The following is a 21,931-nucleotide window of genomic DNA, read 5'->3' on the forward strand; positions in this document are numbered from 1 at the left end:
TACGATACCACGACTACTGTACTACTACGATCGACTTTTGGCAAGGCGTCATGGGAATGGAAGGGAAAAGCGAAGGAAGGAGCTAGTTCAACAGACCTTGCATCGCGTTGTACCACCACTCGCGTTCGGCAAAAGGCAGCGCATTACGACTTCACGACAGCGCACAGAAGACGCACCTCGCGATCATTGGCAAGGGCACGGACAGGCTCATGGAACTGTACTTGTAGAGGAGAAAAGGGCGAAGAAAAGAAGTGCTCGGGCACTTCACAAAAAGACATGAAACCGGTGTCATGCATCGGACACGGAATGGAAATGCTCCAAAAAGCGACGAGCAAATGCGGCTTGCGCTCGATTGTCAAACAGAGCTGTTGTACCATAGCAACGCAAAGCTTGCGCATTGAAGCGCACCACTCTGCAAAGACTTTCACCTTTCCAGCCCACCACTCCCTGCCATTCTTCATAGTAGTCGTAGTGGGTTCCTTGTCGTGATCGTTGTGTACCCTTCGCAATGCCATCTCTTCGTCGCATTCCACCACATAGCATCAGTCGAAAGCATTCCCATCGTTGATCGAGATAGATTTCGTAGGAAGGCGATCCGCTTAGTCGAAAAGACCGAAGCCCATGTCCTCGTCGGACTCTTCCTTCTCTGTAACAAACCGTTAGCTTGCTACCCATGATCCCACCTCGCTTTCCGAGATCTGCGGAATCTCTAAACTTACCCTCCTCCTTTGCGGCCTCAGCTGGCGCATCAGCAGCGGCATCACCACCTGCGACAGGGGCACCACCAGCAGCGGCTGGGGCGGCACCACCACCGGAGCCGACGTTCAGTAGCAGCTCCTTGACGTCCTTGCCCTCGAGGGCCTTGGCGAAGAGGGTGGTCCAGATTGGCTCGATGTCAGGGACCTTGGCGGCGGTGATGAGGGATTGGAGCTTGTCGGCCTGGAGGGGGGTGTCAGTGGTGAGACTGGACGAGGAGAGGTGTAACAGAGGAAGGGTAGGGGAAGAGGGGTTATGCTGGCGCGCGGCGAGGTATATCGTGATGCTGCGCAGATATGTGTAGAGGGGAATTATGAACATACAGTGATCTCGACACCATCATCGGCGAGGATGAGGGCCGCGTAGGAAGAGGCGAGCTCGGCGGTGGACATGTTGACGGACGTCTTGGGAGTGGTATGTGGTTGTAGAAGGGATGAGATGCTAACACGCTCGAAGTGTCGTGAAAGGCTTCTTCTCGTCGACGATGATGGTGTACAGCAGAACTATCGGTGGTCGCATCCGGTCAACGCCTAAGATCTTTTCGCTTGTGGGAGATATCTTGGCAAGAAGCGGCGGGTAAAGCCGGCGATTGCTGAATGCCTGAATTGATGCCCGATATGATGCAGTTTCCCCGCTGTCGTAATACCGCCCGCCGCTCTGGAACCGGAAGGAACGCTTGTGCGATCTGAAGAAACGATTGTGTCCCTTGCTGCGGCATGAACGACTCAATACTATGAGCCACTTTCACCTCCAGCGACAGTGACCCAACCTGCCACTAACCAATACTTAATACCTCTGCAATCAACGTCGACAGTACAAGCACCACCCCCCACTCTCTCCCACCATGTCCGGCACCGATTCCCCTCACCATCGCGTGCCACTCGATCCCAAGGAGCAGCCCATCCTCGACCGCATCCTCATAATCCGAGACCACCTCTCCCTCCTCAAACAAGACCGCACCACCTACGTCAAGTCCGCCGATGTCACAAAATACTACACCCAACTCATCGAGCAAGTCGAGCTCCTCAACCGCATCCGCTCCGACAAGCGCAATGAGCAGAACCGCGTTGACACCGTCTTGGACGATTGTTTCCGTCTGATCTCCCTCTTCTTCCTCACGATAGGGAGGAACCGCGAAGCGCCTGCGATATACTCTGCCGTCTCGACCGTGAAGCGCTTACTGGATCACTTGAAAGAGGCGGGGTTCTATCTTCCTGCTGACCTGAAGAGTATTAGCGAGCATGTGGAGAAGTGGGAGCAGACGATTGAGAGGGGGAGGGAGGAGCATAGTCATCATATCTTGACGCTGTTGGAGGCGAGGATTGGGGTCTGCAGGACTACATTGAGAGAGTTGCAGGCGCCACTTGCGAATTTGGAGGGAAGGATGATGAGGCTTTACGAGAAGCTGGTGAGCATACTGAGGAGTCTGAGTGCTTGCAATTGTCGGAGCAAGGTATGTTAGCATGGATATGCTGGAGAATTGTGGATGTTTGGCTGACTTCCGGCAGTATCCGGAGAAGGAGGTTGAGGATTTTCGTCAGCAGCTTCTAGCGATCCAGGATGAGGTTCATTTTGAGAATGATCCACATGAGGGCAAGACTGCCGAGGAGGTGTATGTCGAGCGTTTGGCCATGATTCAGATTTGCGAGACGTGCCAACAGCCACCTGAGGTGGTGGTCAAGTCGCTCTTGGCGAGATGTTTGTTGTGGGTGGAGATCATTGAGCAAAAGTACGTGTCTCATCTTCGTTCCGGTGGGGCATATCACTGACGACCTTCCTAGACGCGGCAAGATCGATCCACGCTTCCAGGACCAATTCGACAGATTACTCAAAATCCGCAATACCCTTGAGAACGCCTCATTGACACAAGCCTGGTCACTTCGCGAGACCGATCTCTACGACTTCCAACGGACACTTGATCGAGTTGATGAAGCTCGCGTCGATGGCCAATTCCTCGACGCAGAAGGCAAGCCGTCGGATCTTCATGCTCAACGAACACTACTCTACCTTCTGCGAAAGGGCTACGCCATGATCTACCAATACATCATCTCCTCGGAGCCAGTATCAGAAGCTCTCCTACCGATCTACAATCAGCTCTTGACTCTGAAGAAGTGCCTCGTCGAGGTGAAGAAAGCTGGCGGTGTCGATTCACCAAGAGAGCTATACCCATACAGCATGAAGCTCAACTCAATCGACAACATGAAAAAGGATGGCAAATTCATGATTGGTGATGACATTCCTGAGGGTCAGGCTAGTGTGCAAGCACTTCTTGCAGAATGCTTTGATCTCGCGTACGATCTGAGGAATGACGCTCAGGAAAAGGATGAACCAGAGCCCGAGGCTGTCAACAGTGTTGGCGTTGGAATCGAGAATAAAGCATAGGAGCCTAACAGTGCTGGCTGGAATTGTTGCGACGATGGATTTTCTTGCTTGGCGAGGCGTTCGGGAACGGATACTACCACGGCTGGGGAGGCACTTTCCAGGCATGATGATGATGGCGAAGAAGATGAGATCGACGAAGAGGATGATGAGTTCCATGATGCTGTGGAGGCGCCTGAACGATTGGAGACATGGGGTGAATTCGAGGTTATAGACGAGGACTAGGGCGTGCGTTGTACATGTTCATCCAGAAAATGACAGGATGGATCTGTAATCGCGAGTGCGGTATACTTGGTGACATTGATAGTGTAGCTTGGTTGACAGCGACAGGATAGAGGTGTATTGATGTGAATTTGTTGATGTTAAAGCCACCTGTGGCAATCGAAGCTCACTAGCCATGAGGAGAGGTGTGGTATCTACGCTGCGCGACGGTGAATGCTCGACGCATGTGATACTTACGAAGCTGTGACGCAAGAACGTACCAGCCAACATGTGGGATTGATAGGAAGCAAGCACACTCCACTCACCATCCCGCACGACGCAGCATCAAGCCAACACAGAAGTTCCGAGGCGATGTCGGACGAAATTGCTGAAGGCTTCGCGGAGCGCATGCACAACCAATGTAGCGCTGCGCTATCACAGCTCTTCGCTGCTACTATTCGCTGTGGGACTCCACACGAAGATGGATTGGACCCGACAAATCATCTTCTGCACAATGCCTCGCTAGTGATGACGGCCGCGGGCGCACCTCGAACGAGTAGACCGTTTCGCTTGATGGATCTCCCTGGAGAATTGAGGACTCACATCCACGAGGTATAGCCGCCATTGCTTCCAGAGAGGCTGTCACTAACCACAGTCTCTGGTCAGCTCGCATTCGCTCGTGCTCCGGGGGAGGTCGTCCCCCTCAGAGACAAGCTCCCGGGCATCACCCAACCCAGCAGGCAGCTCCGTCAGGAGACCCTCGAACTCTATCTCAGCATGACATCCTTCCGCATAGCACCCGATGATTCCGAGAACGACTATGGCACCTCGCTCGTGCGGCTGAACAACTTGGGGCATAGCCACGCGCGCCTCATGCGTCGCATCCGCATCGAAATTCGACCACCAAAGCTACCGGAAGTCGACATTTGGCGATGGTTCCGCCCGTACAATGTCGACGACTACGAGAAATTGATTGTCCAATGGCGCGATTTCATCCATGCTCTCAAGGATGCCGGTGTGCAAGCTGAACGGCTACCGTGGACTTTGGGCGACCTTTCAGTGCGACATATCACGAGAGCTGGCTTCATAAGTGCAGCACAGGCGGCACAGATCGCCGCTCTGCACGAACTTATCATCAAACCAGTGCTGCGCCGTGCGGAGTTCTTCCCACTCATAGGATTTGCCAACGTCGCAGATCGAGTTAGAACCCACGCGAAGGCGGGCTCTGTTGTTGCATTTGACCGCAGGCTGATGGAGCAGATGCCGAAAATTGAGGAGGCGCTTGCACATCTTGACTGGAAACAGGATTGACGTTGGTAGGACGCCCGGAGGAAGAGTGCGAGGTGCTTTGTGTAGAACAATGCAGTTGAGCAAAGTGGCCTATATAGCGACGCGGCTTTATCAAGTGCGAGGGCAGGTGACAACGTTGATTGCCGCCGAGCGCTTGGACTTATTCTTATAGCAAAGGCCTTTGCTCAAACGCGCTAGCGTGTAGCTCAGCAGTAAGGCCGTACCAATAAGTCGACCTTGTAGCGCGTCGCCGTATATGTTATGCACGGCTAGCGCCCATCAGACAGCCTATTTAGAAGTGGATTCGAGACCACAGCCGGCGACGTACTTTGTCACCAGCCCTTGGTGTAGTTGCCAACGCTCTTGCCAAGCTGCTCAGTGCATGTGACCGCCAAGTCCTGCACGGCACCGGCTACGCGCGGGGTGCTGGAAACGCTCATGATTGAAATACTGCAACCTTTTGCACGAATTCCACGGTTGCCTATAGCCACATATTCAATGGGGCGACCTCTGCGACAGCGCAATGTCAAGGCGCAGGAAGAAACGCGCCGGAGCCAAGGCGTTTCGCTTGCTCGATCTACCGGCGGAAATCAGACACTCTATTTATTCATGAGGTACGCTCCTACTGACCCACGGTCCCTTGGAGACTACCCTGACATGGTTTTGTCCATCAGCTCGCTTTCGCCATGCCACCCGACCACACCTTTGACCTCAAGAGAAAGACCCGCGGCATCACCCGAGCCAACCGACAACTCCGCGACGAAACTCTCGGCCTCTTTTTCAACTCGACTCGATTTCGCATCAAGCTTTGCGGCCAGAGAGAAGACTATCGCACTTTCATCGGCAAACTCGCCTGCCTAGGTGCTGCTAGGGTTAGTCAGATCCGCAACATCGCCGCCATTCTGGTTCACTACGAAGACCGACCGCACATCGGAATCTGTGGGTTCCTCGGGACCTACACCATGAGTGGCCGACGAAATTTCCACCGCAGCTACGACTGCTTGATCAAGCTCTGGAGCACGGTCATGCACGAACTCACCAAACTGGGTATCCGGCCTGCACAGCTTTCTTGGCCCGGACTTGAAGCTGAGGGTCCCAGTGGGGCGTACGAAGCCACGGAGGTAGCGGTATTGTATGATAATATTCTCAAGCCGGTGTTGAGTCAGGTACCTGAGTTCGTGGTGGGGTTTCCGGACGTGAGGGAGAGGGTGAGAGCAGCTACAGGGACCTATGCTGTCGAGGCCGAGAGGGTCAATACGAGCGAGGCTGTGAAGGCGCGGGCAGCTTTTGCAAGGATTGGCAAAGAGCCCGGTAGAGAACATTGGGCGAAGCTGATGGCGGCTCATTTTGAATGAAGTGAATCTCAGCAAGCAGAACACATCTGGCGCGCCGATATCTGCATGTGATCATAGCTCAGAATATCAGCTGCTTCATACAGGCCGTTGCCCACTTTACAGCATCAGGGCGCATTGCTACAGAACCGAAGAAGAATGGCGACGCGCTGTGCCTCGACTACATCCGTCGGACCTTGCTCCTCAGCCACGTGCCAGCTTATCAAAGCGACGGCGTTCGCTTTGGTATCCTGTCGAAGCGCTCGGCGGCAATCAACTTTGTCACCAGCCTTTGCTCGTTACAGCCGCAAGCTCAGCTTTACTGATCCTTGACCTTACTCTGTCAAGACGAATAGCACCACTGAAAGCTCGCTAATCTGATAACTCTTATCATTGAGCGAGATGATGGCGATTTGGCCTGAGATGGTCGAGTACGTATCGTTGTATCTATGCAGAGCAGTCTGCCCTGTTATACCTCACCCCATCATCACTAAATGGCGTGCATCTACGCAACTCACATCAGCGCTCCCGTCTTCTCTACCAATTCCACGTGTGGCCAATTACCCTTTCCCGTCTGATTTACACGGCTTTGCCTCGTTGCACGGTAGATGGTCGCTTCCCTGTGAATAACAGCACCCAAAACTTGCATCCTCGACACAGGTCTGCGAAGATGTCAGTTAGCACTTGGAGGAAAGGAAATGGGGAGATATGTCTGAACCAGTAAGCCGGAATTGCAAGAGCAGACGCCGCAAGCGCGAGAACAGTGGCGCAGATGCTGAGCTTCTTGATGGTTAGATGTCTTGGGCGAAGACTCTGGAGTTGAGACTGGATTAGGAATGCGTGCAGTGGGGCTATATCGTTGTTCTAGTAGGTTGCGTACCAAGACTACGATATCGCAGCCCGACAAGAAGCCATGGCCTGCCTATTCGTAGCACAATCCTGCGAAGATCTGTAACAGCCAGATGAAACCGTGGTCGGCAGCCTGGTACCCGTGATGAGGTCGTGATAAGATAGGTGGCGGGCTGGACTCGGTATGGCGGATGTTCTGCGGCGTTGTCGGTCCATGGCCTTCACTAAGCGGTTTCCGGATCGTGCAATCGTTGACTATGCTTGGCATAAGGGATAGTGCTTCTGTCGTGCGAGCTACTCTGGGTGTAGTCTGGGACTTAGGTGTTTCTCGCTTTCTGGCGCTTCGCATAAGTTCGTATTGTGACTCCATCCTCGTCTGGCGAGACTCATAAAGCGCCGATCTTTTGGTCTGGGCCTGCAGTCAGGCATCCGGTCTCTCGAAAGAGAGCAACGTGTGATTAAGCGTTCTATACATTGCAGCCACCTTACCTTCACCTGTAAGCAGAGACGGTCATGTAAAGCGCCTCTCACGTCTTGCCAGCTTCGTCCACGTCGTCCGCGGCGGCGAGCCTCGAGAGTATCTGACAAAGAATGTTAGCACGCCCTTGAACATAGTTGCTGTCTACCTTGGGGAGTATAGCCAGCGCCTTGCGCATGGACTGCATAATGATGGAGACGGTCCTCCGAGGTGGTGGAGAGGCATTGAATGTCATAGAGTAAAGTCATCCTATTTCGCATGGTACCAATGTGGCTCGAAATTGTCTAATGCCACCTCATCAATCGTGGAACCCAAACTTTTCGACCGTAACGACGTATGAAGGTCTTGAACCAGGGGTCGCAGCACCGGCACGCATTGGACGATAACGGTGCCAGTAACCTCTGAGCTGTACCATATGTTGCTCATAGCGTTGCGCCAGAAGTACCCTGAATGGTCAGCGCGAGTGTAGCAGACCATGGTGAAGTTTGCTTACATTCATCCTTCTTGTTTCCATCGAACTTCCATTCTGTTCGGATAGCTGATTCGATGGCGACGACCATACCCTGGGAAGGACGTTAGTCGCGATCTCATCGGATATATCTCGTGATTGGCTCACCAGACTCATGGTTAGACAAAGCGCTATCTTCTCTTTCCTCTTCATGTCCAAGCCGTAGGTGACAACCCAGGGAAATGCGGCAAACACGAAGTCCATAACGACATTGTAATCTGTGCATGATCAGTAACGTTTCCTCGCAAAGTCGATCAGCGACGACATACAGTTGCCGCCCTCCTTGAACCTGTTTCGAGAATGCTTGCTCAAGCAAAAGTCTAGCCGATACCACACTTGGTAGCTGGGAGAATCGCAGATTCTTCCCCACTCCACGACACACTGCTGCTTGGTCAGTACGGCCGTGTTGACTCGTAGTGAATGCTGTTCCGGCGCACCTTGGCAATGTTCTAAGACATCATCGTGACTATGCAGAACCACAACACACCGTGACAGATCTTCCAGTGGGAGAAACCTCTCGTCAACTTCAGCAATGTGACTGCAAATGCGGACTTTGTCAAGGATTGACCCAGGAGATTGCCGCACGAAGTGATGTTGATCAATATATGCATTCGATCATCCCATTCAGGGCTGACATAGCCAGTCGCATACTCGATCGCTATGATAGTGTCCGTTATCGTGAGGATGCACCAAGCGAAGAGCAAAATGTAGTCATCCCACCACAGTCCATGCCGGCGGGTGACCTTAGACCCAACGCGCGCGGCGAGGAATCCTGTCGCACCCGCATACAGCGTCCAGATGCCAACATTGAGCTCCTTCTGAGGATCGGCGTAGTGAATATCCGGGTTCCTACGAAGGAGGTCCATTCATGCCGGGCGAAGCGAAACAACCCTGGAGGGAAAATCGTAGTCCACGGCCGGCGCTTGGCGAGAAGTGTGAATATGTTCAATGTGTCAGACCTGCTGGTACAGTAGGTGAAATAGAGCAAAGTAGTATCTAGAGTCAAAGGTCGAAGCGAAGAAGGAACGTCGAAGAAAACAATAGGCATGGGGTAAGCAGTCCGACGAGCCTTTGCTATATGATCTGGACCAGACTCGGACGCGAAAGCTCTGCTTATGGCAATGGCTCCAGAGGGGTTGCATCATGTCGCACCGGCTGCAGGCTTCGTAGCGATGCCGGTATATGGAACGCTACACCGGCGCGAGCTCTAGATGCCTTCTAGCCTGCACAGTAACAGTCGCTCTGCCCCAGATCAGCGTTGACTGCCGGGCCTCACCTCTTGCAGGATGGCTTTCCTGCCTCGAAGATCTCTCTTACGGCCATTTTGGCACTGTGTCTTGCCTTGCTAACATTGTAGAAGCTGATTGATCGTTCCCGACGGGGCGATGCGGCCAATATATTGCAATACAAGGGGAGTGTGCGATCGCTGGGACCGGAGGCGATGTTTCTCTTCACAGATGTTGGGCCGTGTCATATAGATTGCGATCCATGCAGTTCTTCTAAGCGATCGTGGAAGGTCCCGCTCCACGTGGCATTGGCAGTTTGTCCCACTGTAATGGGATTGATCACGGTATCATGCATCAAGCACGGTTCGGCGGGAGTGAGGTCGTCGTGTCTGTGTGTTACGTGAAAGTACGAAAGAGGACGTTGTGCTTCATGCTGATGAGTTGTCCTGGAAGAAGAGCAGGGGGCAGGTTGTCTCGGAAGTCACGATCCGAAACCCTAAGGCTTAGCCTGGCGGTGTTCGACACGAGCTGGCACGAGGTTCAGTGATCGCTCCTTCCATGCCATACAGTCAGAGCGCGACATCTTTCACATGCACATGTTACTGACGTCTCATCCCCTGGGCGTATCTCCTGTGGTTCCGAAAAGATATAGAAATGACCGTGATCGGCGTTCTTCCATGGCACCTGCTGGCGTGCGAGGCGATCTGGAACGAACCTTTCATCGCGTCGTGCACAAGATGAGCTTCCAAGCAGTGGTCATCATGAAAGCCTGGTGGTACAGTCGTGCTTAGCGCAGCCCGCATGGTCATTCAGAGTTGAGGCGCTATTGTGTAGCTTTCAGAAATCATGGCAGAAGGAAACACACGTCCACAAGAGACGGCGGTCAATGTGCTTCCTTGACAAGTCATAGACATTGCTGTGTCGAAGCTAGGCCAGAGCGTGGATCTCGCGACTATGGCCCTGCATAGGTGAGTGAATGTTAAGCAGCACTGGGCGACCTCTCAACGGCGAGATGGCGAACAGGTATGTGGCCACCTTGCAAGATCACCTCGAGGCGCAAATACAGGGTCTTGGAGCCAGTGATACATCGAATATCCTCGCATATAACCATGCCGATGCAGGAAGATTCCGTGTCTGCTGCCCTCACTATGACTGACGCGTGAAAACAAATTCTCCTCGCAGTGACACTCACTGCGTCTTCGCCACGTGCCTCCGCCAAGCAGAAGAAGAGGCATACCTCTGCGCTCCACGTCGGTACCTACGCACGTTCAGCCCGAGTCGTAGCTGCTTGTGATGAGGCGCGCTGTACTCAATCATCCTTCCACTTGCGATCTCTACTAACAAGAGCTGATCGCCAACCCACCAGAACTTTCTCGACCTTCTCCCAGGGCTCATCGTCCATCGCATCTACCATGCCAGACATCCCGCCAACCACGTGCTCCACCAGTCTTCCTCTACCGAGTTGCGCCTCTAGTATCTCTTTCGGTGTGTCGGGCGAGCCGAAGACTTCGCCTGCATGCCAACGACGTAGCCAGACCATGAGGTTCGGCCAGGAGGCCTGTGTGAAGTCGACATCACTAGACTGACCGATGCTAATGTTGTCATCGCCGAGACTCGCTGTTATGCGCTCAAGTTGCTGCTCCCAGCGGATGATGTGATTCGTGTCGAAGTTATGAACCGTCGTGATAAAGTCGTTTTCGTGGTAGAAAATCTTCAGGGTTTCGGCACGGATAGCCTTGCACGTGTTGAGCAGTGCTGGGCGATCATACCCAGAAGCGCTGTACTGAACTTCCAGTTAGCATGTTTCAGTGAAAAGACAATGCTTGCCGGTTTACCTTGATCCTTCGATTCCAGCCCTTTCTCACGAGTACCAATCGGTAGATCTCGTTGCGTAGCTCACCAGGCAGAGCAAAAAATGGACTCTGCTCTTGTTCATGGTGGCACGATTGCTTGGCGGCCGATCCTGGCTGTACGAGGGAGATTTGATGGCTGATGTGTGGATGTGCCCACTTGCGGCGCGAAAGTGGGAGTAGTATCGCACCGAAGATGAAGCCCGCACCCGCCAGCACGATGCTATTCGGAATCATGGTGGATGGTGTGCAGTGGTGTATTGTTGCAGGTCAGGTAGAAAGTGCCGCGAAGATGTTTATTTGCGTCGCGCCGTGACACGTCTGGAGATGTCGTAATAGCAAGGCGTTCACTACGACCGTCAACTCAGACCTAAAGCCGGAGAGCACGTGAGGAAGGCGCGCGGCTAGCACGAGTGGTGCAAAAGCCCAGACACTGCCACAGTCGTCAGCATTCAATCCGAGTTCTTTCTCTGACGAGATAGTCTCTGAGGAGATAACAGCGGGACATCCAACACTGGATTGCCGGTCGGCCGCCATGATCCATTCCCTAAACTCCACGCGGCACCACCGTATCCCGCCGATCCTGCATTGCCACTACACGCGCGAATCTCACATACACACACTCGAGCGCCGCCACTACTATGTGTACTTCGGACACTGTGACGGAGGCTAATTACACGATCAATCCGCCGACCCCGAGTAGTAAGACCGCTGATGGAAGGATAAGCCAGTGTAAGCATCCAGGCCTCGACGATGCTGACAACAGGTTGAGGAAAGTGCAGTACTGTGCGAAGTCTTGACCGAGCGCAGCACTACAAGACAGATGGGTATGCCTATCGTAACATGACGATCGAGCATGGCGGTATTGGGAAGCCAGAGGAGGATGAGATGTTCTTCAGGAAAGTGGATGCCTTCGCGGTGGAGGACGGCACCGTGCTCGAGCGATGCGCCACAAAGACGTATACCAGACAAACATCTTCCTCTTGGGCAGTCTACATCTTCAGACCGGCTTCTCTGTGCTGTCGCCTGAGCTCGATAGTGGCATTAGCTGAGTCATGTTGGCAGATATGGGCACACGCCATGTCTGTGGTAGATGTCATCAGAGCCGGTGACCAGACAGTGGACTGATGTATAGAACTCGACTTCTTCAACATAGATGCCATCGACGAGGAAGGGCGTGTCGGCAACTGCATGTGTGGGCGTCGAGAGGTGAAGTCGGCAGGTGCAAGCTTTCACAACAATGCTTGTCGTCTCGGCTGGTCACATGACCGACGGTCCTTGCAGACGCGTAAACTCCCAACGTGAAGATGACTTCACACTGCAAACACATCATGTGGTAATCCTCATGCCGCAGCACCCGCGTGTTGCCGTCATGTCTTTCAAGCAGTGGGCGATAAGTATACAGTGGCTGTCCCTTCCCTATTGTCTCTGCACTGTCTTGCACACCTGAAGCTATAGCACTGACAACAGATTCACTAATATGGACACCAGGAACGCCAACAAGAAGTACAGGACGACGCCCGAGTTCGCAGAATACCAGGCCGAGAACTTCTGGAAAAGCAACGAAGGCGAAGTGCCGCCCTTCAACACAGACCCCAGCAAACTCGAAGAATTGGCTCAGAGGAAGCTGTCAGAAGGCGGTTGGTACTATGCCTCCTCGAACGCCGGCCAAGCTCTTAGCCATCTTGCGAATCGACAAGCCTTCTACCGACACAAGATCATCCCGCGCATGCTCGTAGACACCAACAAGCGCGATATAGCGTGGGAGATCTGGGGACACAAAGTTGCTGCACCGATCGGGTTCGCGCCAGTGGGCATCAACAAGATCTACAACGCAGCAGGAGAGCTCCCTGTGGCCAAGGTAGCAGGCGAACTGAACCTCTCATACTGCCTCAGCACAGCAGGCTCGCAGCCAATCGAAGACGTGGGCAAAGCAAACGGTAACGGCCCACGCTTTTTCCAGCTACACATGCCCCACGACGACGAGCTCACCATCTCCCTCCTTCAGCGCGCGCACGACTCCGGCTTCACAGCCTGTATTCTGACCGTCGACACCTGGCAGCTCGGCTGGCGCCACGACGACATCAACACGAGCAACTACGCCTTCTACCACGGCATCGGCGCTTGATCCCAAGATACAGCCAAACGAGGCGGGTAGGAAGTCGATTGACAATGTCTGGCATGGAAGAGCACACGATTGGAGCAAGATGCCGTGGTTGATCAAGACCTGGAAGGAGACTAGTGGAGGAAAGCCATTTGCTATCAAGGGTATCCAGAGTGTGCAGGATGCGAAGAAGTGTGTCGAAGTGGGATGCGATGGCGTTGTGGTGTCGAATCACGCGGGTCGACAAGTCCATGGCGCTATCGGAAGTCTTGACGCGTTGGATAATATCGTCAATGGTGAGCTGACTGCTTCCCCTCGTCATTCAGCGCAGTGCTGACATATCGTAGCTGTCGGCGACAAGACCTACATCATGTTCGACTCTGGCATCCGCGGCGCGACGGACATCGTCAAGGCTCTGTCACTCGGCGCAAAGTTCGTCTTCGTCGGACGACTCTGGATCTGGGGTCTGTCCATCATGGGCGAGCCTGGCGTTCGCCACGTCATGAAGTCCCTCCTCGCCGATCTAGATATCATGATGAACGTGGCGGGGATCCAAAGTATCGATCAGCTTGATCGGACCTGGCTGGAGAGTCAGCCAAAGAGCGATTCGCTGATCCAGGAGAGGGCGAAGCTTTGATGAATACATGACTACAAGTGTTAATCCTTCAGGCATCCCATTGGCCCTCAGCGGTATTTGATCACAGGCCATGGCGCCAGTGAAGCATCATCGTGCAAGCTCTCAAGGTTGTCTTGATTCTCCTCCACGTTGTATGACGGAAGACAAGGCACCGAGGGCCCCTGACAGAAGAGCTGGCCGTCACACTCTAAAAGTAACAAGCACTGTGAACTGCACGCGATCCTCCGGGCACCCTGGACAACGCAGATTTCGTCGAAGCGCTGCGTGTGCTCGACGCTTCTAGATCACAAGCCGTTGCCACGCTGCGACAACACACTCCAACTTTCATGCGGCTGGCCAACTTTGTCGAAGGCGCTTGCAACATTACCACATGGTGTAGCCTTCGTTAACCATACGTTACGTACTCTACGTAGTATAGAGCTGGGTGCAAGTATATCGCATCCCCTACGAAGTAGACGAGGCCATGCCACCCAGTCCGCAACGCAACAAGCACGGATCATATCATTGATGAAGCTATCTTTGTCTTCCTCATCTGATTGTATGTCACGACTTCTCTAGCAAGCTCAACCTTTCGAACGCTTTCAGTAGAGGCGCCTCCTTCTTCTGATGCGAAGCCGACAGTGCATCAAATAACACACCCTGCCCACCCCAAGGACGATGCGGCTCCTCCGCACTCTCTTGTGTGCCAGTATGCGCAGGCTGGGCGGCATGTGTCATGAATACCTCGTCCATGCAAGCTCCGCAAGACTCCACCACGTCCTGGAAAGCCTTATCGACAGCCAGAGCTCTCTCCCTCATTGTTCTTCGCATTAGACCTTCCACCAGCCTTGAGGTATCATCCCCAGTGGCATTGAGTCGCTCGATGAGGCGAGCAATTGAGTTGACAAGGTACTCCTCTTCATAGACGGTTCCCTTCTTGCCACGAGCACGCTTGCGCTCTTCTCTTCGGCGATTCTTGGAGGTCTTGCGTGTGACGTCTGTCGCCAACGTACCCATAGAACGATTCGTGTACCTCGTCATGAACGTACCGGCGGTAGTGGTGTTGGTTGGAGCCAGCGAGATGTCATCAGGCATGTTGTCATCGTCGCCACCGCCATCTAAGAACGCCATTGGGTTCTCTGCCTTCTTTTGCCGAAGCTCGCGGAGGCGCGGAACTTGGTTTTGGAGTTGTGTTTTCATCTCTGCGAGCATCTCGGTCATGATAGCGGACGCTTCGATCAGGCCTGGATCGACGAGGTCTTTGAGGAGCTCGGGTCGTCTTTGCAGAGAGATGTGGCGGATTGCATCTGCGAATTGATAGCCGCGGCAAAGAAGGCGGACTGCAGTGTCTAGATCGTGGAGGTGGTCGAGGTATATCGTTGCTGCTGAGACGTAGTCTTTGGCTTCTTCTAAGCTTTCTGCAAGATCAGAGGCGAGGCCTGACATTTTCTCATCGGACATGTCCGTTAAGCCAGCACAGGCTAGACACTCGCGCCACATACTGCAGGCACGGTATGCTTCGTATGCTAGCCCATAGTCTTGTATGTATTCAAAGGCAATACCGGCTTCCTTGTACCGGTTTCTGGCGTCGAGATAGTTGCCGTACAACCTCATCAGCTCCGTCAATCGTGTATTATCGTAGCGATACAATTCGATTGCAGCGCTGTAAAGATCATGCTTCGCAGCATAGGCTTTGACTTCCTCAAACTCGTTCAATTCGTGTAGATGCTTCAGCGCTTTTGAATATCGCTTGAGATCGTTGTCGATGGCGTGTCTCTGCCTGAGAGGCTCCATGTCTTGAAGTTGCTGCAGATAAGGAAGGTATTCCCGTGGGTCTTTCTGGGACTGCTGTGCAACGAGGAGGGTCACATCGAGATCATAAATGCCTAGCGCAGTGTTGTAGAGCTGATTCACATCTGCAAGGAAGCAGATGTGCTCTACAGCTTGTTCAGGCTGCTCCTGCTTGCCCTGCTTCCGCAGCTGCGCTACGAGTGACAGGCCAGCTTCCAGATCTGGTGGATTCTTGGAGACATGTGCCGTCACAATGCATTGCAAGTAGGTGCTCTCATGACCAGATAGTACTTCCAAGAAAGCATCGCAGATCTTGTTCATCTTTGGCGGATTGGACAGCGCGAGTACAGGCGCATCGCCGTTAGTCGCACCATTCATAGCGATACCGCTATCATCATCGGCGACGGGCATTGTCTCCTTGTAAATTGTTTGCGTTACGTCCTCGTCGGAGAGTGAGCTCAAGAAGAGGTCGATGTACTCAATCTTCTTGACCTGCTTGATGAAAAGTGGTATGTCGTTCATGAACTGCTGAGGGGTGTAGTCATGGAGGATGTTCATGTCAACACGCTGCGTCCTGCAAATGGAGAAGGCTCTCTTGTAGTCTCGGTTGCCAATCGCATGACGGATACCGGCAAGGACGAGCGCTCGGGGGTATATGGTCTCCAAATTGCCACGAGGCATTTGCAAGACAAGGGAGTACGCGCTAGGCATGACCGTGATCAGCTTGGCACCTCGCTCGATGTTGCGACATCGCTCATCCTTTTCCGGCTCATCTGGTGGCACCTCAAGCTGCCCTCCATGAAGATGTATGAACTTCAAGAGGTGCTGGCTGGTGGTGTAGACAAGATGCGAGGCTGTCGCCACGAACGATGTGCAGCCTGGAATCTTCAATGCATGTGCCTCACTTTGCACATGCAGCATTCCGCCGGCGGTCAGACCGAAGACGATGTCAACACCTTCATGCGTCCAAACTTCGACTGATGTGCACACCGTCGGTAGCTTGCCCACCGAGCGGCCAGGTGCGACACTCAGGTCTGTTACAGCACCGCTCGCATCTTGTGCTATCGTCCGGTCGTGATCAGTGCATGGACAAAGCAGTGTGGTCGTCTCCACGTCATCAACCGAACGGCCACGACTCCCACTCAGGCGGGTCAGTCGTGCGCCAGAAGCGTTGACCGAGGCTGAGACTACAGTAATGTCATCTTCTTCGCCAAACGCTATTTGTCGATGCACCACCCTCTCCATATTAAGCTCGGTGGACGATGTGAGAGTGGTTCCGGCACGTTTGACGGGCTTCGATGCATAGTCGCAGCTCCAGAGGGTGACTTGATTGTTGTGTAGGACGGCAATCTTTGTACCTGTCTTATTGATAGCAACATCAATAGCTTCGGAGACAAGGTCTATCTCATCAAGGGCCATTGGCGGCGGTACATTGGCAGTCCTGAGAGGAGTGACTTTCAGCTTCCGTCCATCGATTACTGCGACAATACCAAGGTCGTATGGAGGGACTACAGAGCCTCGTGCAACCTCGAAGGTATAGTCCAGCATGCGCAAGCTTAAGTCAGCGAAGCAAGCTAGGCGCAATGGCTTTTCTGAGTGCCATGTTGTGTTCACTGCTCCGTGCAGTGCAGTGTCGAGCTGGATCTCCTGCTTGAGGTAGTAGTGATAGTTTCCCATTATCCATAGCTGGACACGATCCTTTAATGAGACCGCCAGGACAGAAGAGTCGTTGTTCCAGTCGAGGGCCACGGAGCCGCCGATCGTGTCGATCTCGTCTTTGCTCAACCTGAGAGAGAACTCACCATGCTGAAGGCCGTTCCTCTCGAAGAACACGACCTCAATTTTGTCCTCCTTCCTCTGGATGCCGGCTAAGAGTTGGCCGCTTGGCTTCCAGCTCAGGGCACCTTCGAGGCCATCAACCGGTTCGCTGACGCTGTCCAGCTCACCTTCTCGAGAGTACACTCGGATCACTCTGCGAGCGTTGTCCAGTATGCTGTTCACAGCGACGTACTGGCCATCGCCTCTCCAGCTGATAGTGGTTCTCCCGTCCTCGAAGGTGCTTAGCTTACCTTCATCAACGTGTTCAGGTACTGTAGGATCTCGAAGAGCTTTCGCACCGCGTCCTTGGAATTGCGTCTCCCGCTTACCCCAGCCCACTGAGACATGATTCGAAACCTTGAGATCATCGCTCGAGAACGTGATGTTTGCGATTCCTTCGAAATCCCTAGTCATGAACAGGAGTGTGTCGGCCTTGGTGGCAATAGAAAGTAGCTCCTCGTCAGGACTCCATGACGCCGCCGCAATACCAGCATCCACCGAACCAACAATCTCAATCTGATCTTCACCGTCTTGAGCGTCTTCGCGCACGATGATGATGTCTCCTCCTTCCAGGACCAGACATATCATGCCGCTTTCCTGTAGGCAATGTATGTTTAGAATGCGGTCCACTGCGAGATCCGGGTTCGGAGATGGTGCGTCCCAAGAAGTGATGTTGTAAGCTTGGTCCGGACTGTACGCATCGTTGGGGAGTCGTTTGAGTGTGATGGCCGGGTCTGACTCTGATGGACCAAAAGCACATATGAGTCCTGTGCCGCCCCATGCTGTTGCCGTGGGTAGGGCACCTGCGCCATCCTGACCAAAGCTGATGGCCGCGTGCTTGAGATTCCGAAGATTGCGCATGATGAAGGCTCAGCGGTCACATGCACTCAGACTGCAGCACTTAGGAGGAAATGTCTCTCGAGTTGGACGGCATTTAATGCTAGCGAGTCATGGATGGCAGTGCGGCAGAATAGTAGGCGCGAATCCCTATCGAGCTACCGTATATCAGGCTCAACCACTTGCGAGCAGGAGATGGTGATACATGTGTAGCTGTGTTTGCACAAGACAATACTTGAGTCGTTCTTGAAGTCTATGAGGTTCACGGTTTTTATGTACAGTTTCTCGCTAAGCGGCTTTGACTCCGATCGATTTGCGCCAATCAGAGCGTGCACAGGTCATGGAGTGCATGGCTTTGGAGCATTGTAGCAGTACTCTGCTGTAGTGAAGGACTCATGCATTGTTACAACATATGAAACGAGCTCTCCCATACTCTGTCTATGCCATCGCTCTATGCTCGTGCCCTGCTGTGTCACCCATAGTCTTGTGATGTCTCAGGGCCTCCTTCCCTGCTCACGCCATCTATTGGTTCTTCATTGTTTGCCAGACTGCATCTTGTATCAGCTCCGAGTTCTTCTGATGTCAAATATAACACCCTTCGCTTACCTGCAATGCCAAATGGCGCAGAGAAACCAACGACTGTGTCCAGGTTAGTGCCCAACCTCTTGCCTGTTTCTCGGTCTATGTGTATACGCACGCATGAAGCCCCAGTATCTCAGGTAAAAGAATCGCGTGAGTGGGTTGAATGGAATGTTGCTTCGTGGACCTTCTGGGTAGTGGTATGGTGATCCGAGCTGCTGGCGGGTGGTAGAGAAGCCGCGGCGAGCGATGGCCTGGGTTGGGAAGCGGGCGGCGGCGGTTCGGGCGAACATCTTGATCGTGTCAGTGGTGATATAGAGAGCGTAGTCGGTCGTTCGTACTTTGATGTGTGGCTCGGAGAAGGGACTGAGGTGCAATGGGACTCTGTACAACTCAGGATGATGCTGTCGCGAGAGGTTCAAGCTCGCGGAAGCTGCCGGTGCTTGGCCAGATCGGCAAGAGTCGCGAGCGCGACTTCCTCAACGTTGCTCTTCTACATCACAGCACTGAAGTTCGAAACATCACTGCCTCTGTCTGCACATGTTGCACATTGACATCATCAGACGAAAATGGGTATAGAGACCGTCACAAGTTCAAACGTGACAAGTTCAAAAGTGGTCAGCTCCATGACATCTGCATCAGTAAGATTCGCGCATTGACAGACTCTAGTTCAAAGAATAGCAACTTCACATACTCCAATACCTTCTTCAACAAATTCAACATCGGAGAGACTGAGCCACCGAGATCATGCGTCCCCGTAGAAGTGAGCCCGCTTCTCTGGTGGCACTTCCCATGGGGGTGAAGCGTCCTCGCCCATAGAAGATTCCTGTTCTGGAGAACCCCAGCAACCAAACTGCTTCACGGCTTCTCTCTCTTACGCCCGAGCTCCGTAACAATATCTACGAGCTCTGTTTCGACGAGATTCGCAACATACCACCCAATCACAAAGTCAACACGAAGAGGCTGATTCCGGCACCGGGTCTCTTGCTGGTCTGCAAACAAATCTATGCGGAAGCACTCAAGATTTTTACTACAATAAGACCGAGTTTCATTGCGCCACCGCGAATCAGATCGTCCAGTTCATCCGCAAAGTCGGCATTACAGGTGAACATGGCGGCGACCTGACTTGCGTTGCACTATCGCGTTCCACATTCGTGAGCCACTCACCAAGCATGGGTATCATGAGGTCCACCCCTAAGCAGAGGGCGAACATAGAGTTCAGGAAGCTGATTACAATGCTCGGCAAGGACAATATCGTGGAGAGAGCCAGTCTAAAGCCTGGGACTGTAGTCCTGAAGTATCGAGAGGGCTATGCGGAAGACTACCAAAGCTGGGATACTCTGCCATCGTTCGAGACCAGAACATTGGAAGAAGTAGCAGAGGGGCCAGCAGATGAGTATTGAAGACCAAGACAATGTGCTTCGCATTTGATGTCGCCTGCTGAGACAACGGAGATGCTGGGCGCGAGTTGCTCTTCGATGATGAGCTTTAGCCAGGGCATTGGGGAGCATGGCTTCAAGATCCGACGGAAGCAGGTCGGATTGGTTCATATGGCAGGCTGCCAGTGTAGCAACATCAAGGAATTGAAGCGACATCGGCTTTCATGCGAGAACTCGATGATTTCTTCACTACATCATGCCAAAGTCGCTTGCTCGCTCGCTTGCTCACTTGCTCATCAGAGGCCGTTGATTGCTAACCATACCATCGGGAAAAGTCTGAGCACTTCAGACCTCCATCCCCTCCCAAAACGCCGCTTGCCTCAATGCAAGTCTTATACTGCAGTATCATCACAGCGTAGCGCACAGCGCGAGGTGTAAAGTAATATTATACAACTCACTGGCGCCAGCGCCAAAGTGAGCTCAGGCCGTGCCAACCTTCTTCAAACCCATCATATCATCAACCATGTCTCCCCAAATCTGCTTCATCATGCTGGCCTGCTGCTCCACTGGGATCGACATCCTGCGCAGATTGGCGGCTACCTTATCGGCCATTGCGTGGAAGTCGATGTTCATGGCGTGGCCGTCGTGAGATTCGGCCATGGGGAGGTAGACGGCGTCTGCGGACATGACGCTGATTTCGGGTTTCATTACGACCTTGAAGATGTGAGTGGGGTGTAGGAGGGTGACTTTGGTGGATCTTGTACTTACAGTCTCTTCTGGCTCAGCATAGCTAATAGCCTGAGCACTCACCGTCGGGAGAATCGGGACGCGGACATGGGCGTAGATGTCGATGTTCTCCGGCGCCATGATGTCTGGGAGGTAGGCAAAGTCCATCGTGCTCGTGTCGTGGTTGGCCTTCATCTCGCGGGAAGTGTTGAAGTGCCTGACCTTGGAAGTTTCCTTCAGCTGCTCAACGACGGGACGCTTTTCAGCGGTCTCTGTGCGAAGGCTGGTCATGTCGCGAGGGAGCTCTCGGCTCAAGATCGGGGAGGCATAGGTAGCTGGGCCAGTCATGGAGAGGTGTCGAACTTGGCGGCTGCCGCGGGCCAGGTTTCGGAGGGCGAAGAGTTGGGTAGCTCTAGGTGCTGCCATTCTTTGATAGGTTGTTTCGTAGGTATTGCCGGACCAAGGCAACAGGTAGCACTCGTGTGCTTCGGGAGGTTCTTGTTGAGCGGGTGAAGTGCGAAGAGGAAGTGACGACTTGCAGCGACGGTAGGTAGGAAGTGACAGTGAGGTGAGATGAGGTGAGTTGAGCTTCGCGGACGCAAGGACGGGAGCAGCCAGGACAGCTGCTGTACTTATCTGAGCCATGCGGTACTTGGAGCGACACGCACACGGGTGCTACCAATCAGCTGCAGTGAGGCTGATTCATTCCCTATCTGCCCCGATGTGGTACAGCGAACCCTGTGCAGCTTCAATGCACCGTTGGACCGCTCAACGCACCCTGTGCACCATCACGCACACCACCACTCGGCGGTTGAGCCGGCGTGGACGACGTTGCGCGCCGCTCGTTCCCCGACAGCATTGGACAGGGCACCACTTCACCGCTGTTGTTCCAGAAGGAATGCAATACGCGTGTCTCATGCCATGTAATCGTAAGATGATACTCGAGCTCTGCCTTCTTTCCCCCGCAATCTTCACTTCACGATCGGCGGCTTCAACTGCGATGCTTGTTTTTGCCTCGATGCCAGCTTCTACACTTCATCGATGCAGCCTATAAAGACACCTCGTGATACAATACGTTCGTAGCCATCACTGAGATCTAGCGACGATGACATTCGGAGTCCGTAGTCTGCAGACGTCAATCAAAGCCACAGCAGTGGGAAATGCTATGTTTGTCCGAGACCCGATAAGCACGTTCGTGGTCCGTTCTCCCGGC

At 53.4% G+C, this 21,931-nt stretch overlaps 11 protein-coding genes across 11 annotated transcripts; 5 read left to right on the plus strand and 6 right to left on the minus strand.

The window, feature by feature from the left end:
* Positions 1–599: 599 nt before the first annotated feature.
* CLAFUR5_13760 (60S acidic ribosomal protein P1) lies at positions 600–1,148 on the minus strand (the record flags this gene model as incomplete). The annotated part of the gene is made up of 3 exons (XM_047912908.1): positions 600–646; positions 720–939; positions 1,080–1,148. 3 exons carry the CDS (start codon positions 1,146–1,148, stop codon positions 600–602), a joined length of 336 nt encoding a protein of 111 aa, XP_047769180.1.
* Positions 1,149–1,600: 452 nt separating this feature from the next.
* CLAFUR5_13761 (CUB1 family protein) lies at positions 1,601–3,138 on the plus strand (the record flags this gene model as incomplete). Its single annotated transcript, XM_047912909.1, has 3 exons — positions 1,601–2,209; positions 2,265–2,485; positions 2,538–3,138. 3 exons carry the CDS (start codon positions 1,601–1,603, stop codon positions 3,136–3,138), a joined length of 1,431 nt encoding a protein of 476 aa, XP_047769179.1.
* Positions 3,139–4,113: 975 nt separating this feature from the next.
* On the plus strand, positions 4,114–4,647 carry CLAFUR5_13762 (uncharacterized protein; the record flags this gene model as incomplete). The annotated part of the gene is made up of 1 exon (XM_047912910.1): positions 4,114–4,647. The coding sequence occupies one exon, from the start codon at positions 4,114–4,116 to the stop codon at positions 4,645–4,647; it is 534 nt and encodes a 177-aa protein (XP_047769178.1).
* Positions 4,648–5,312: 665 nt separating this feature from the next.
* CLAFUR5_13763 (uncharacterized protein) lies at positions 5,313–5,981 on the plus strand (the record flags this gene model as incomplete). Its single annotated transcript, XM_047912911.1, has 1 exon — positions 5,313–5,981. One exon carries the CDS (start codon positions 5,313–5,315, stop codon positions 5,979–5,981), a length of 669 nt encoding a protein of 222 aa, XP_047769177.1.
* Positions 5,982–7,533: 1,552 nt separating this feature from the next.
* Positions 7,534–8,658, minus strand: CLAFUR5_13764 (uncharacterized protein; the record flags this gene model as incomplete). Its single annotated transcript, XM_047912912.1, has 5 exons — positions 7,534–7,730; positions 7,778–7,847; positions 7,901–8,010; positions 8,062–8,173; positions 8,260–8,658. The coding sequence occupies 5 exons, from the start codon at positions 8,656–8,658 to the stop codon at positions 7,534–7,536; spliced, it is 888 nt and encodes a 295-aa protein (XP_047769184.1).
* A 1,669-nt stretch (positions 8,659–10,327) lies between these two features.
* CLAFUR5_13765 (uncharacterized protein) lies at positions 10,328–11,105 on the minus strand (the record flags this gene model as incomplete). The annotated part of the gene is made up of 2 exons (XM_047912913.1): positions 10,328–10,801; positions 10,854–11,105. The coding sequence occupies 2 exons, from the start codon at positions 11,103–11,105 to the stop codon at positions 10,328–10,330; spliced, it is 726 nt and encodes a 241-aa protein (XP_047769183.1).
* A 1,243-nt stretch (positions 11,106–12,348) lies between these two features.
* CLAFUR5_13766 (uncharacterized protein) lies at positions 12,349–13,609 on the plus strand (the record flags this gene model as incomplete). The annotated part of the gene is made up of 3 exons (XM_047912914.1): positions 12,349–12,915; positions 13,004–13,268; positions 13,320–13,609. 3 exons carry the CDS (start codon positions 12,349–12,351, stop codon positions 13,607–13,609), a joined length of 1,122 nt encoding a protein of 373 aa, XP_047769182.1.
* Positions 13,610–14,152: 543 nt separating this feature from the next.
* Positions 14,153–18,058, minus strand: CLAFUR5_13767 (Elongator complex protein 1; the record flags this gene model as incomplete). Its single annotated transcript, XM_047912915.1, has 1 exon — positions 14,153–18,058. The coding sequence occupies one exon, from the start codon at positions 18,056–18,058 to the stop codon at positions 14,153–14,155; it is 3,906 nt and encodes a 1,301-aa protein (XP_047769181.1).
* Positions 18,059–18,556: 498 nt separating this feature from the next.
* CLAFUR5_13768 (Cytochrome c oxidase subunit 8, mitochondrial) lies at positions 18,557–18,906 on the minus strand (the record flags this gene model as incomplete). The annotated part of the gene is made up of 3 exons (XM_047912916.1): positions 18,557–18,582; positions 18,641–18,673; positions 18,732–18,906. 3 exons carry the CDS (start codon positions 18,904–18,906, stop codon positions 18,557–18,559), a joined length of 234 nt encoding a protein of 77 aa, XP_047769186.1.
* Positions 18,907–19,785: 879 nt separating this feature from the next.
* CLAFUR5_13769 (uncharacterized protein) lies at positions 19,786–20,016 on the plus strand (the record flags this gene model as incomplete). The annotated part of the gene is made up of 1 exon (XM_047912917.1): positions 19,786–20,016. One exon carries the CDS (start codon positions 19,786–19,788, stop codon positions 20,014–20,016), a length of 231 nt encoding a protein of 76 aa, XP_047769185.1.
* Positions 20,017–20,472: 456 nt separating this feature from the next.
* On the minus strand, positions 20,473–21,144 carry CLAFUR5_13770 (uncharacterized protein; the record flags this gene model as incomplete). The annotated part of the gene is made up of 2 exons (XM_047912918.1): positions 20,473–20,706; positions 20,761–21,144. The coding sequence occupies 2 exons, from the start codon at positions 21,142–21,144 to the stop codon at positions 20,473–20,475; spliced, it is 618 nt and encodes a 205-aa protein (XP_047768817.1).
* Positions 21,145–21,931: the final 787 nt, after the last annotated feature.

This window comes from Fulvia fulva, chromosome 12 (genome assembly GCF_020509005.1).
Source record: "Fulvia fulva chromosome 12, complete sequence".
NCBI classification, from domain to species: Eukaryota; Fungi; Ascomycota; class Dothideomycetes; order Mycosphaerellales; family Mycosphaerellaceae; genus Fulvia; species Fulvia fulva.